This window comes from Taudactylus pleione, unplaced genomic scaffold (genome assembly GCF_031769625.1).
Source record: "Taudactylus pleione unplaced genomic scaffold, aTauple2 ptg000034l, whole genome shotgun sequence".
In the NCBI taxonomy this organism is placed as follows: Eukaryota; Metazoa; Chordata; class Amphibia; order Anura; family Myobatrachidae; genus Taudactylus; species Taudactylus pleione.
Window position 1 is genome coordinate 2,100,789 of NW_028284436.1, and position 15,996 is coordinate 2,116,784.

A 15,996-nucleotide genomic window follows, 5' to 3' on the forward strand; every position below is an offset into this window, starting at 1 on the left:
TGAGACACAAAATATGTCCCATTACGGTATACTATAGTATTAAGGTCCTCATTCAGACCCGCTCGCAACCGCTATGCGCTCGCAAGCGGGTTGATGGTGGGGCACTGCGCATGCGCAAGCCCCGGAGCGAGAGAGAAATTCTCTCGCTCCGAGGCTCGCTACAAACAGGGCGGCTGTTGATGTTGATCGACAACTCGCCCCGTTTTGTGGGCAGGGAGGGGGGGTGGCTGGCCAAACGGAGGTGTTCAAGAAGGAACGCCTGCCATTTGGGGGCGGCCCTACTGACATCACCAGTGATGTCAGTAGTGAGCTTCCGGCTCTACTAGAGCCGAAAGCTCACTGGGGCTTGCGGCACAGGAGACCCTACCACAAGAGTCTCGTCGCAAGCCCCGATGGTTGCGATGATCAAGACCATCGCGACCATCACCTGGCCGCTCGCTAAAGCTGTGGGTGGTCACCCACAGCTTAGCGAGAGGCCAGCTTTAAAAAAAAAAAAAAACGGCCGCCCTCAGAGCGAGCGTTCGCTTTTTGCGAGCGGCTCTGAATGAGGGCCTAAGTGTGATCTCTTACCTAACGTTGCTCATTTATTGTAATAAACATGGTTTCTCAAAAATTTTGTTTTGTATAGAAATAATCTCATTCAAAATGGTAAAACATTTAATTTTGCACATGACACCTTCGGTACCACAGCATGTACCTACAGTACCACATACTTACTTGAGAACTCTTTCCGCATTTAGACCCTCCTGACACCACCACAATCTGATTCTCCAGCAGACTCTCCAGAAAATCATATTTGGTTTTCCAAATAGGCAGGTTCTCCCTTTGTTTCAGGAGTTGGTAAAAACGCGAAGAGTACGGCAAACCATCAAACGGGTTCAGCTCCAGGTCGTCGAGCAGCCCTTCGTCAACGCCGCTCGAGTCGGACACATCAGAGGAGCAGACCTTTTCTGAAGACCCGGTTAGCAAATCCTTGGCGACTTCTGGAGTCTCAGACACGAAAGCCATTACCAGAGCGAGGAAAGGAGACTCCCCATCAATCCAGCCACTTCTTCAAACAAATCCCGTCCACCAGGCTGCACCGTCAGCCGTCATAACACACAGGCTGCTCCCGTGCTGTCAACAAAGCCAGTTTAGAAACAGGTTTTAGTGCTGTATATTAAATCCATTTCTGCTGCTCGTAAGCTTTTAAAAGCACTTTCCTGCTGTCCTCATTGCCTAACTGCTGGTGTGTGGAGAATGATTAAGCAAAGAGTGAGCAGGCCAGCCCTCTCTTACACGTGTCTGGATGCTGATTGACTATGAATACAAAGCAACAGCAGTGAGGTCATTGTGATCGGTGGCGATGGTCATGTGGTGACCTAATCCCAAAACAAAAGAAGTTACCATGCACTAGGGGAAGTGAAAAGGGTCTGACGGTGCCATGTGCTACTGGCCGCTACATCACATCTGTCATCTCAAAGCTCATCACAACTACAATAAAAAAGAAAAAACATAAAAAGAATTAAAGAACGTGATTGGTTGACAAGGCTGCTCCCTGCATAGATCTGTGTACATTAAAGGAGCCCAAATTAATACACATCAGTGACCTAGATATGATATACATATAAATAGAATTTAAAAGGCTAAAACAGTGCAGAATTTGTGTCAGAGTGAAACCTGTTTTGTACTTTATTTCCAGTAGGAATAGTGATTTCATGTATTGTCAGCAACACTTTTAAAACACTGTTACTGTGCTATGTACAAAAAAGATTATTTGTCCCTTTTACAGGACCTGCCTGGAATGTTGGGATTTCTTTTTTAATTAGCTTTTCTATGAAAATTTTTAAAAAGCATCTGAAGATGCAGCAGAAGACTCACACCAAACATAGCTCATGATCCAAATTACTTGTTACAGAGCAAAAGCCAAAAAGCAGTGATAGGCAACCTGACACACTTTGGGCGCTGCACTGGACGGCCCTTTAAATGCACATAGGGGTCAATCTAATTCATAAATACCTACCTTGATAATTTATTCTCTGGGAGCAGCTGGAGAGGAGACACAGATGGGAAGTGATGGGGATGAGGACAGGCGAGTTGCATTGTCAGACCCCACTCCCTTGCATCAACATGACACTGTTCGTGCATATTTAAATAGAGGCGGGGCCAAATTATGTGTGTCATCGCATCGTTAGGCCCCGCCTCCTCCTCGCAAATCCGCTGATTCCAGGTAGGTTTCTCCACATCTTGTCCACTTCTCTAGGAAGTGGGCGGGATGTGGGAGGAGTGTCTACTCTTCCGGGGGTGTGGGGGGGATCCTCGAAAAATCAGAACCCTCCCGCAGGTTCTGGGAGAGTAGAAAAGTATGATCTAAGGGCCTGATTCAGAACCGGACGCAATTTGCGGACGGTTGTTCAGGAAAAGGGGGTGGCTATTCAAATGAACCGTTCGCTCTTTGCGGTCTGTTCACGCCTCTATGTCTGAATGAGCGAACAAAACCTGCGATCGTTTTTTGGATAACTACGCCCCCTGGCCGCTCGCATCCTACATCATGTCCGCTATTTATTAGATTAATCGAGTACATCGACCAGGGTATGAACTGCTCGCTATTCTTGTGGTTGGTTTTTCCTACCGCAATCTTGCGAGCAGTTCTGACTATAAAATAACCCAGTGACGTGGTCAATGAGGCTGCTGTATTAATTATGCACACCCATAAAACGCCCATTTTGACCTTTAGGCACGCCTGCGTTCTGATCTCCACTCCCCGTTTTCAAGCACCTTCCCCTGTTACCACCCACAAACGCCTCATTCTGTCACTCAAAATAGCAGGCATTCGCAATTTAGCGAACAAACGATTTTCGGCCGCAATGACTGGTTCGCGCATTATGATCCGTACGCATGCGCAGTTGGGCAAACATCGCTCGGAGCGAACGAGCAGCCACTTGCGTCCGGCTCTGAATCAGGCCCTAAATACAGATGAGTCCTGCTGAATCTATGCTGCGTACGCAGCAAATCGCGCCACGCATGGCGTGAGGCGTGTGGCCACGAGTGGATACGTGCACTGCGTTCGCACAATTATAGCGCGATCGGCACAGATGTAGCAGGACACATCTGTAGGTGCAAGTTGCAAGCTTGTTTCATGAAACTTCGTACGAATGCGCGCACCTGAGAATTCTCCAATCCAATTTTAAAAAGCCTATTCGCAGTAATTCACAACGGGGGTTGTGAATTGTCAGCCAAGTGCGACGTGAGAGAAGTGCATGAAAAAGTGGTGCGACGCTCCAGGATCCCAAAAAAATGCCGATTTTCTTTGCAGAATCATACAGAAGGCTGCTAATGGGTATAAGAACAGTACTGGAAGTATTTAAACAGTGTTAAATGGCACGTTTGTCCATTTTTTTAAATCAAGAAAATTATTTAAAAAAAAAAAGCAAACTTTTTAGTTTACTTTTACACGAAAAAGAGTAAAAATTTGAAAAAAAATGAGGAAAAAAAAACAAAACCTTTTGGGGTACTTTGAGGTGACTTAAAAAATAGAAAAAAATTATTAAAAAAAATCAAATTATTTTAAAAAATGGGTTGGGTATGAGTTCCAGGCGGTCGGGATGCCGCTAGTCACAATACAGACAGCGGCATCCCGACAGTGAAAATTCCAACAGTGTACCACCAAACCTTACCCCTATCCTAACCCCCTCATCCCTGGTGCCTAACCCTAGCCTCCTCCTCCCCGCAGCCTAAACCTAAGCCTCCCCCTTTAGTGCCTTACCCTAAACCTAACCCCCGATACCTTAGGGTTGCCGGCGGTCGGGATACTGGAGCCGGGACGCTGACTACATCCAAAAAAAAAAAAAATAGATATTCTAATTAAACTTGGGGTGCATAAAGAAACAAAATAGTTTTAGGGTAATTTGAGGCCATTTTTTTATACCCCAAAAAATGACATGTAATTATTGGACTAATTAAGCTAATTGGAAACTTCCAATTGCATAATTAGTCATTAGGTGGTGTCCAAGGGGTTCTGCCTGATGTCCTGACATTTTAACCTAAAAATAAAGGTTTTTCCCTACCATCTCAGGGAAGTATGAACAGAAATAAGTTAGTTTACTCTGCCTGGTTCAATACGAGTTGCTAATTGGATTGCAAAATGAATTAGCAATGCGAATTCGCAGAGAAAACGGTAATTTGCATCTAATAGGATTGACCCCATAACCTTATTCTCAGAATAAGATAAAACAATACATTTAATCAAAGAAAGAGACAGCTCTCTGTAATAACACATCAGCAGTCATTTTGAACAAGTGTTACAAGCTACAACAAATGTGACACTAAAGCAGGAATTTAGTGTGACAATGGGGACAAGTGGCTCTACGCCCGTCTGCTGCCATTACTGTGCTAAAACCATAGATGTAGATGGCAGCAGATAGGTACGGGGCCAAGAGCTTTGCATCATTAGGCCCAGCCACCTAATGGCACAATGACACAAATCGTGAGTCTATTTTTCTTATGAGCACTACCCTAGACCCGCGATTCGCAACCATTATTCTCCCCGTCCTGTTCACTGCACTAGGGATGGCCATCGGTGGTCTTACCATCGATGGTTATTTAGCAAGTGGCCATTGATGGTGACGTATGGCTATCGATGGTTTCACCAACTGCTGGTCATCCTTGTTTTTTAACTGACTGGACTGTAGGCCAAAAAAGAACCTGGGGGCGGGGCTTCACGGGTGCTTTGTGTCCCAGCACCTTGGAAAAAAAAATTATTTGATTATGCTTTATCATCGATGGAGGGAAAGCATCTGGTTCTCCCCCATCGATGGTAAAAGCATTCGACATCCTCCATAAACCATCGATGAGTATGAATTATCGATGGACGATGGCCATCCCTACTAGGAAGTGGGCTGGATGCAGTAAAACTACAAACTTGTCCGGTGGTATAGACCACTAACCCTAAGTGCATACTGTATATTGTTGCATGTTAAGCGGACAGTCCAATGGACCTCTGTTATATGGTAAAGTTTTGCTGCACCCCTGCATTGTTCCGCTCACATCATTATTTCGGACCAGCAAGTCTTTCTCTGACTGCAGTACTTAGAGAAACACCTCCCCACCTAACAACCTTCCTCTGAGGTGTGAAAGAGACTTTGATATATTTCTCTATGTTAAATTGCGGCTTTATATACTTTTTTTAGCCAGCGATGGGCAACTGGTGGCGCTAAGGGTAACATGCAGCCCTTTGAGCCATCAACTGCGGCCCCCACCTCTTTCCTGCTTTATCATCACTTTTTCTTCTGACAGCTTGTGGCAATTGTTTTAAAATGTTTTGTTTTCATTTATATTAAGGGTAATGTGCAGCCCTTTGAAGGAAATAGGGCTGTCCATTGCGGCCCCTGAAGAGTCTCAGGTTGCCTATCATTGCTTTAATCAGTAGTCTAATGAACTATAAGTAAAACGTGAATAGTAATCGAGGTACAGAAAAAGAAAATGTCAATGAACCTCAGCAGCTTCCTAGGAGCCGTTTGGTTAAACTGCCATTGTAAACCCTTTTTGTGTTGAACACAACGGGATGTAGTCGGCATCCCGGCGTGCAGGATGCCGACCGTCTGAATACTGGCGCCGAAATCCAGACAGTTCGGGATCCCGACACCAGTATCCCGACTGCCGGCATCCTGAAGGTAAGTATAAGGGGGAGGTTAGGGTTAGGTAGCGGGGTTAGGGTTACACATGGTTAGGCACCGGGTAGGGAGTATTAGGATTAGGGTATGGGGAGGGGGAGGTTAGGCTTAGGCACTAGGGTGGGAGGATAGGGTTAGGCACCGGGTAGGGAGTGTTAGGATTAGGGTCCGGGGAGGGGGAGGTTAGGCTTAGGCACTAGGGAGGGAGGATAGGGTTAGGCACCGGGTAGGGAGTGTTAGGATTAGGGTACGGGGAGGGGGAGGTTAGGCTTAGGCACTAGGGAGGGAGGATAGAGTTAGGCACCGGGTAGGGAGTGTTAGGATTAGGGTGCGGGGAGGTTAGGCTTAGGCACTAGGGAGGGAGGATAGGTTTAGGCACCGGGTAGGAAGTGTTAGGATTAGGGTGCGGAGAGGGGGAGGTTAGGTTTAGGCACTAGGGGGGAGGTTAGGGTTAGTGTAGGCGTTAGAAAAATACTTACCTATCTTCCCTATGGGTGTCGGGATTCTGGCTGTCGGTATTCTGACCAGCGACATCCCGACAGCCGGGATTTTATACCCAATCCGAACACAACAATATTTATTTCTGTTATTTTTTAAACCACGACAGGAAAGTGTATATCCAAGTTATAAATGGGCTGTATGTACATCATGATATATTGTAGGCCAGGGATTCCCAACCATGGTCCCTCAAGGCACACTATCAGTCCAGGTTTTAAGGATAGCCAAACTTGAGCACAGATGTCTTAATTATTTTGTTTTTAACCATCTGTGCACAAGCATGGATATCACTAAAACCTGGACTGTTAGTGTGCCTTGAGGACCGAGGTTGGGAAACAGCTGTTTGGAAACAGGATCTCAAATCCCCCAACCCTCCCACTGTAAGTGGGACAGCCCTGCCATCCTGGGAGCCAGGACCTTTGTCCCCAATAACTGGGGGTGCTGGGAGTTATGACTGGCTCACCTGTGACAGTGACGTCACAGATTGTAGGTGAAGAGTGTACACTGAGATCTATTAATAGGTATACACAGACTATGGCTCATTGTAATCAGCAGAAAGAATAAACCAGCCGTTCGGAAGCAGATTGGGGGTCACACACAAGGGGTATGGTATCACTCGTCTACATTCAGAATGTCGACATTTGGTATGTCTACACCAGAATGCGGACATTGGCGGTTCTTAATGTCGACGGTCAGTGTCGACAAAGTCATTTGGTCGACAACCAATATGTCGATATGCATTTATGCCATCATGATTAAAATGTCAACACATTCAGAATGTAGACATGGAGTGCCGCCTATTCCTTCCTTACAGATATAATATATTTATTGTATACTGTAGGTAAAAATCACACACTCTACTCAGCCTTTTCGCAAGCTGCAATCTACATCCTAGTCTCCAGCCTCTTTATCTAATCTATCTCAGAGGCAATTTGGATTATTCAGAATGAAAGGTCAATTTAAAGGGATGGGCAATGAACCCAGCTCTAAGCAGATGTCAATGTTATTGTAGGATTGTGCTCCCTGTAACACAGAAACCTCAGGGGCAATTAGCAGAAGCCAGCTGTCTTTCAATAGAATACAGACCCAGCAGCACGAAAATCAGCAACAAGTCAAAATAGCGCGACTGATCTTCACTTGTTTGAAGCATAGGACCAACCTTACCGCAGGAGGCCGTAACTTTTATCAGCCTTATATCCTTACATCCACATACAGGAGGGAGCACGGCCATACTTGTCCACAAGAGAACGCACCCAGTTGAAATACAAGTCACCCGGTAGAAGGGGCGGAAACACTGCACGATTGTCAGACACAAACTTACAGTAGCAATATGCGACTATATCCCGTGGATGGGGGGGGGGGGGGGTCCAGATAAAAAGAAATAGAAGGGACTTGTCGTCATCTTGTGTGCAAGACCTAAGTGGGACACCATTCTATTAATAGCAGATGTGAGCAGCAAGTATAGTTCAATGTTAGATGTGGGCAAGCTTGGGCGAGAGTCACACATGGCAGATCAGGATTGGGTACCAGTTAGTATGTACCTGGTCAGTGCAACTCTACTTTCGATGTATATATATTGGAGTGATAATTGGTCAGTAAAAAGGGTAACACTTGTATGTAATAACTGTTACATATATAATATACCAGGCTTGCCTACCCTCCCGATTTGGTCAGGAGCCTCCCGAATATCGGGTGCCGCTGCCGACAGCCCGGAAAGGCAGGCAAGCTTCCCGGCTGCCACCTGCCCCCCGACTACCTACTAGAAACCCCCGAAGCGGGGGGGCCCGATAACATGATTCGCGCTGGATGTCACCCCCTGCTTCACAATGCCTTTATTTTCAGCATTCTGAGGAGGGGGTGGGGCCACGATGACGTAATCACGCGGCTCCGCCCCCATCATGGACCCATTGCCCGGCCACGCCCCCCCACTGTTTGCAGGCATTCAGCTCCCTCCCGGAAGGAGCTGAATGTCAGCAAGTATGTAATATACTCATACTTGCCTACTCTTCTGGAACGTCCAGGAGACTCCCGAATTTGCGTGGAGTCCCCAGGATCCCGGGTAGAGTAGGCGGCACTCTCACAGCCTGCCCACTTCTTAGTGAAATGGGCGAGATGAGGAGGATAATGCCGGGAATTGCGGGTCCATGTGGAGGGGGGCAGGGCCTATAGGCCGTGTGTCTAGGAGAATGGCGTCATCTTGGACCCAGCCGCTCATGATGGACACGTTATTTGCGGCATTACACCATGAGGGGACGGGGCCTAATCACGTAAAGCGTCCGCTACACCACCAAGACCAGTCAGTTGCATCTCTCCACCGGCCTTCTCATGGATGAGGCAACGCAAAATTAGGCAACATGACTATACTATATCAATGACAGATAGAATCTGATGGTTGCTTTAGACAACGGCTATACTTTATTTTTTTAAGTTTTAGCCAATCTACGCTTCGGAATACTATAATTGAACCACCAGCTCTTAAAGTTGCGCCTACTAGGTAGGATGGAAAAAAATGCATTTGTTTTTTTCTTGGGGTCTGTTGATAGCCTGACCTCTCTGGTTAGTACCGTTGCAGCCCCTCCCCCTTCCCCCTCAGTCTTGCACCAAGGGCAGTGGCAACATGGTCACATCACCCTCCATTTTTGTTGGTTCCTGCAGTATACGGTAGAAGCAATGGCGCACCAGGAAAAACAGTTTCAGTATGCACTAAGGCAGTGTTGGCTAACCTTGACACTCCAGCTGTTGTGGAACTATATATCCCAGCATGCCCTGCCACAGTTTTAGCATGCCCTAATAGCAAAACTGTAGCAGTGCATGATGGGTTATGTAGTTCCATAACAGCTGGAGTGTCAAGGTTAGCCAACACTGCACTAAGGGGTTAGTGGCTAAGTAGGTGGGGATGCGGAATAATTAACAATGCACACCTCACTTTCACTTAGCAGACAGACCCTGACTCTACGCCGCCTACGAATGACGGCATTCATTGCTTTTTGCACAGGAGTCAGTAACAGATTTTAGGCTTTTGCATATTTTAAATCAACTCGTTAATTTTAGAATCATTGCTGCAAATCTTAAATGCTTCAGCACATTTACAAATATTACATGCAGTTTTAGACGTGTAAATGGCCGGGGATTTATTAAAGCCTGTGCTTTTCTATTACCGTGTCACCATTTTAAATTGAATTTTAAGGCTTGTGGATGGAAGATTGAGGGTTTTTAAATTGAGTTGTAATACCAACAAAGTTGCAGACAGGATTAGTTATAGTTTAGTAAAGGGACTATGGTATATCGGCTACTGCAAGAAAGTGATAAAGTGGACTTGCCTATTCATAGGTCTGTTTAATGTGTATAAACACGTACCTTATATTAACAGCATGCTACAGCCATTTAATTTCCTCTACAATATACTTTTGCATGTCCGCATGAAATCCATTGGGGAACCTAGACATACCCTGTACAGTAGCTTCATTCATTCTATACTTGCCTAATTTTGAAAAAGTATTTCAGGGAGATTGTGAAAGCAACACCTATAAGCACAGCAGTAAAGTGGGCGTGTACTGCTACATCGGAGGGGCGTGTCATAAAATGTATTTATATCCACATGTAAATGAGCCCCAAAGCAGTCAGTAAGATCTACTTGGTGATGGAAACACCGATACTTTTCAGAAAATGCATGTAGTCATAGGGATCATTGGGCGTGATTCAGAGCCGCTCGTAAGCGGCAGCTCGTTCGTTCCGAGCGATGTTTGCACAACTGCGCTTGCGTACGGATCGTAATACGCATGCGCGAACCAGTCAGTGCGGCCGAAAATCGTTTGTTCGCTAAATAGCGAATGCCTGCTATTTTGAGTGACAGGAGGAGGCGTATGTGGGTGGTAACAGGGGAAGGTGCTTGAAAACGGGGAGTGGAGATCAGAACGCAGGCGTGCTTAAAGGTCAAAACGGGCGTTTTATGGGTGTGCATAATTAAAACAGCAGCGTCATTGACCACGTCACTGGGTTATTTTATAGTGAGAACTGCTCGCATGATTGCGGTAGGAAAAGCCAACCACAAGAATAGCGAGCAGTTCATACGCTGGTCGATGTACTCGATTAATCTAATAAATAGCGGACATGACGTAGGATGCGAGCGGCCAGGGGGCGTAGTTTTCCAAAAAACGCCCGCAAGTTTTGTTCGCTCGTTCAGTCCTAGAGGCGTGAACAGACCACAAAGAGCGAACGGTTCATTTGAATAGCCACCCCTTTTTTCTGAACGAGCGAGCGCAAATAGCGTCCGGCTCTGAATCAGGCCCATTGTGCCTTATAATCAATGCAAGGAAATTATACTAATGATCCTATTTGAATGTATACACAGGTTGAGTCTCCCATATCCAAATATTCCGAAATATTCCAAAATACAGAATATTTTTAGCATGACTGATATAGTGACACCTTTGCTTTCTGATGGGTAAATGTACACAAACTTTGTTTAAGGCACAAAATTATTAAAAATATATTATATAATAACCTTCAGGCTTTGTGTCTAAGGTACATATGAAACATAAATGAATTCTGGGCCTGATTCAGACCCGCTCGCAAGCGCTCGATGGTGCCCTAGTGCGCATGCGCACGACGGAGGGAGCTCCGTCGTGCGCATGCGCGAGACCCGGGGAGCGACAGGGAAGCCGTCGCTCCAGGTCTCGCACCAAAGGGGGCGTGCTGTCGATGTTGATTGACAGCACGCCCCCTTTGGTGGGCGTGCCGGGGGCGTGGCTGCCAGGCAGAGGCGTTCCCATGGGAACGCCTACCGTCTGGGTCCGGCCCCCCTGACATCACTAGTGATGTCAGTGGGAGTGATTTTGGCTCTGATAGCCAAAATCACTCCAGGGCTTGCGGTCACCGAGACCCTACCGCAGGGTCTCGTCGCAAGCCCGATGGTCGCAATGGTCTTGACCATCACCTCCATCATCATGGACGCTCGCATAAGCTGTGGGTGGTAACACACAGCTATGCGAGCGTCCAAGAGGCCGCTCCAAGTTTAGGTAGGAGGGCCCTGATTCAGAGCGAGCGCTCTGGTCAGAGCGTCCGGCTCTGAATCAGGCCCTCTGTGCTTACATTTGGGTCCCATTCCAAAGATATTTCATTATGGTATGCAAATATTCCAAAATACGTAATATTCCGATATCCAAAATACCCCTAGTCCCAAGCATTTTGGATATGGGAGACTCAACCTGTATCTCAGTTTATTTTTTTTATGAAACAGCTCCATAATGGGGGTAATAGCAATCAGGGAGATTGCTAGACTCTTCAGGGAGATTGCTACTATTTCAGGGAGTCTCCCTGACAAACAGGGAGAGTTGGCAAGTATGATTCATACATTTGAAGGGGGTACAGAACTTACTTATTTTATACTGATTACATACCTCCTAACCTTTTTTTTTAATCATATTTTTTTTATTGAAAATACAGAGTAAAAGTACAGAGGATCGTGAATACATCATTACAGAGGCAGAGCAGTGTACATTGTGCAATGGTCCTAACAATTCAGACAGAAGAATGGAATAGTATTTGTCAAAAGGAAGACGCCCGGCATCTATTCACAGAAACATGAGCGCTTGGCGACAGCTGGTATGTCCGTAAGTCCTGGGCACGCCCCCTTTTCTCGTGGCCATGCCCCATTTTCAGGCGGGCGAGCCCCTTTCTAGGTCCAGCGTATTGCCCGATGCCGGACCTAGAATGAACATTACACATGCAAAGCTGGCACACTAGACAAATTTTTTAAGCGATTTGCCCAATTCCGACAGATCGGAACGACAAATCCTCAAAATCATCTAGGGAGATGTACTAAGCTCTGAAAAATGATAAACTGGAGAGTGATAACTGACCAGCCATTCAGCTCCTAACTGTCATGTTACAGGTTGTGTGTCACGACCAGGGGTTCCTTACCGGTATGTCCGCAGTCTTTGCCCGTTAGGGTGCTCTGGCATGGGCCATCCAGTGGCGGTGCTGGAGTATGGAGACTGGCACGGGGTGCATCTGGTGGTTCCTTGTTGGTAGACCGTGCCAGCATGGGAGTGCTGCACAGTGTTCCCAAGCTGTAGTTCTATGGGCGCCGCCATCTTGCATTGGGCCATGTGACCTAGGGAACCAATCCCCTAAAGGTCAGCTGTTCTGTCCGGCCAATCACGCTCTGCTGTTGGGGATTTTAGGGAGTTCACAGCTTCCTTTCTTTGCCAGTGCAACGTGTATCAGCCGAGTCTGGTCACACTTATCTAAGCTCCTCTACGCAGCTGACTTCGGTTCTGCCTAGCTCCCTGCCGGTTTCAGGTAGCCTCAGGAGTCCCAGCACCTGCCAGAAACTCCTCCTCCCGCTACTGTTGTAATCCCACTCACTAGCCAGACAACCTTCTTACCGCATCGACCCCTGTCTACAGTGCTGCAAATCTCATATAGCTTTTTCAATACTATTCTTGAACTGAATATTTTATTGTTATTGCTTTTTACCAGCCTGACAAGAGGGTTTAGTAATACAGTACAAAATAATGGCAGTCTTTCTCGGTACTTAATACACCGAAAATTGTTCCACATGAGCTGGTACTGCATCTAACTGTAGCTAAAATTCAAGCTGCTTCTACAGGCTTATTTTCATACTAGAACTGTAATGCCTTGCGACAGAGGTAACAGTTTCCCAAATTATTTTGCGCTAACCCCAAGTTGACTTAAGACCTAATTTTGTATTTATAGGTTTATCATTACATGGCTAGACTGTGTAAAGCATTGTTGGGCCTATTCATCATAACTAAAGTGACGTTTTTACCCCCCTTTTTACTAATTTATGTTATTTTCAAGTATCACTGCTATTCATAAAACCTGTAACAAAGGAGATATAACTTGATATCTCCTTGTTACAGTCCTGCTGCGTTAATTTCCACTCTCCCCATACATAAGTATGGAGATGTAGAAATTAGGCTATTCATTACATTTCCGAAAATTATGTATTTTCGGAATTTGATGGTGTTACTGTACGTCATCCTCAGATGGTGTACAGCCCCCGTTAGTGTTCACAAGCTGCCGTCTACAAGGCAGCTTGTTTAGGAAAGTTATATACATACCTGCTTTCAGCATGAGCAGGCCCTCTGTCGGCTCCCTGTGGCTCCCTCCTCCAGCTCCTACACTGGGTCTCTCCTTTGGCTCCCTCCGTATCCCTCCTGCTCCAGTGTCAAGTTTCCCTCGCAGCGAGATCAATACTTAATCATCGCGTGCCATACGGCCTCTGATGATGAATAGGCCCCTATAACTGGGTTTATGGTATTTACTGAAAACCCAGAAAAAAAAAAGCCCTCCAGTTACTGGCTATTGCTGTTTCCACATGATGTAGATATTGTGGATGTTTAACAAGAGCCTAATGCAGAAGATATCAGTTGTCTCCTGTATTAGGTTAGCTAATAGGGTACATCGCAGTCCCCATTATTCTTAATAAAAACTGTGGGCTGGCCCTAATTATCAAACTCCAAAAAGTGTAGCATTTCGGAGCATGGCCCTGTTGGTTAACTCCATCTGAAGATGGTCTGAGCTCAACTTATTTTTCCTATGGGGCCTTTAAAGCAGGAGTTGGATTTCAGGATCCCTATCCAGCAGCCTTCATCCACTAAAGTGCCCATTTTCACAAAATGGCACTGCACAAGTACGACCTTATGGCCACACATGCACAATGTCAGAAACCGAAGTGAAGTGATCACGATAGCTGCTGTCCTGTCTAGAGATTTTTAACAGCAACAAAAAACCATTCCTTATTGTTGTGAGGAATGATAATTATCGGCACCCCATACCAAACGGTCAGGAGAAGTCTACAGCTATCACAGGAGTCTATGGACAAGTTACAGACAATAAAGTTGATGGGTCAGAATTTGATGACCTTTTAGCCATAACTGCACCGGAGATGTATAGTATGGGAGGAGATCAATGCTGGATTAACAACAGGGCATCCGGGGCAGTTGTCCAGGGGCTTACACACACACAAAGCTACATCAAAAGCATGAACTGGGGGCGCTACAGTATGTTTATCACATATGCTCTGCTGAGACCATTCACACATTATACTTTTTAATAATATCTCCAGCATATTATATTGACAAAATTATTGGTAGAGGCCCCATGAGTTAGTTGCCCTACAGCCTCCACAATCCTTAATTTGGCCCTGGTGGCCATCTACCAGCGATGGTTAGCAAACGTGGATGGTTTGCTATCAATGGTCGATGGTTTTGTCATTAATGGCGGAGGTCTGAAGATGGCGCGGCCCAACACTGTCTCGTGCCTCCACTAAGGATGCCCACCGATGGTTTCCTACTATCAACGGAGAGCGATTCAATGTCCATCCCTAATGCATTATTTACATTGAGACATGGAAAATTGGGATATAAACCACACTTAAAGGCCCCATACATCTGCTGGCCGTTTCCCTGACCGAACCGTAACCGCCGATCTGCTGGTTGGAAATGCCGATCTGGGAAATTCTTCATGTTAAAGATCCCAGATTTGCTGATCCCGAATGTATTTTCATTGATCTGGGGATCGAGGAATTGGCCCAATCCATCTCGAATGTATGGGGTCCTTAAGCCAGAGCAACAACAAAAATGGTTGTTGTGAGGAGACAAGGGAAAAGGACTTCTAGGACTTGCCTGCATGTTGAAAAGAGTTATGACCCAGTTCTGTGTTCTTAAATTGAAGCCCTCAGTCTGCATGTCTCATACAGGAAGTTTGCCAGCAGCAGACAGCAAGGGTGTGTTCCTGTTACAAAGCCCTCCTCCTTCCTCTCTGCAAAGACTGACACCTGAGCCCACCAATGAGTGAGAGAGAGGGAAGTAGGGTGGTGCAGCAAGAGGAATTGTGGGATAGTGTGTGAGTACAGTGTGACTCTGAAGGTTGGGGTGTTGTCCCCTCTCAGTGTCTTTAGATATATAGCAGCTCTGTGTGTCCTGCTACATCTGACATTGCTGGCCAGGTAGGGAAGAGATATACAGCAGCTGGAAAAGACTTTGCTGAACTCTGAGTGGACTGTAATGATATAACCCTGCTTACTGTTTGCTGAATTTCTGTGTCTCCATGAATAAAGTTCATCATTCCTTCATTATAACCTGCTCCACTGTGTGATCCCTGAACCCCAGGATACCCAGGACACCCGGTATCCTCACATTTGGCGGCAGCGGTGGGACGTCACACAGTTCCTGCAGTAAGTAGAAGCCACGCTAATACCAGAGAATATCAGCATGGAGAGTCAGTCAGCAGTTGCAACCGGCGGCCAAATTGAAAACGTCATGAGAGAGCAGGAGAAGTTTTACCGGACAGCCCGGAAACCGCACCTGCAAGGATTTTGCAGGATGAAGGGAATTGCTTATAATGGGACTGACACCCGGGAGATTCTGGTACTACGGTTGATGGAGTGGGATCGTGCACACCCAGAGGATCCCGACCACCTGAGTGATGATGAAGAAGGACCGACAGGCAGTGGAAGCACTTCCAGTCGGTTACCCGAGTCAACCACCGCTACTCCCGCCCTACTACAGAGCTGGCTGGGGGCGTTAGGTGAAAGTGCAACTACACAAGAGAGAGCTGGAGTGATCCAAGCAATATTAGGGGTACAAATCCCTACTAGCAGCGGAACTGTGCTGTCGCCCAGAGGGGCTGAACAAGAGAAGCGGCGCTTGGGATTTAAGGATGTTCCCACATTTCGAGAGAATGAAACTGACATTGACACTCACCTGCAGATCTTTGAGAATCTCATGGGAGTGCACGGGATAGAGCCAGCTGAATGGCCCAAGTACTTGGGGCCAAGTCTCACCGGTAGGGCTTTGGAAGCCTACAGGGCTCTAAC

At 46.4% G+C, this 15,996-nt stretch overlaps 1 protein-coding gene across 1 annotated transcript in view; it reads right to left on the reverse strand.

Annotated features, from left to right (window-relative positions):
* Positions 1-15,996, reverse strand: part of DHX32 (DEAH-box helicase 32 (putative)) — a 105,237-nt gene that overhangs the window by 82,812 nt on the left and 6,429 nt on the right. The window contains exon 2 of the mRNA XM_088452196.1: positions 718-1,116. Within this exon, the coding sequence (XP_088308322.1) occupies positions 718-1,008 (291 nt within the window). The 5' untranslated portion in view covers positions 1,009-1,116. The remainder of the gene's footprint in view (positions 1-717; positions 1,117-15,996) is intronic.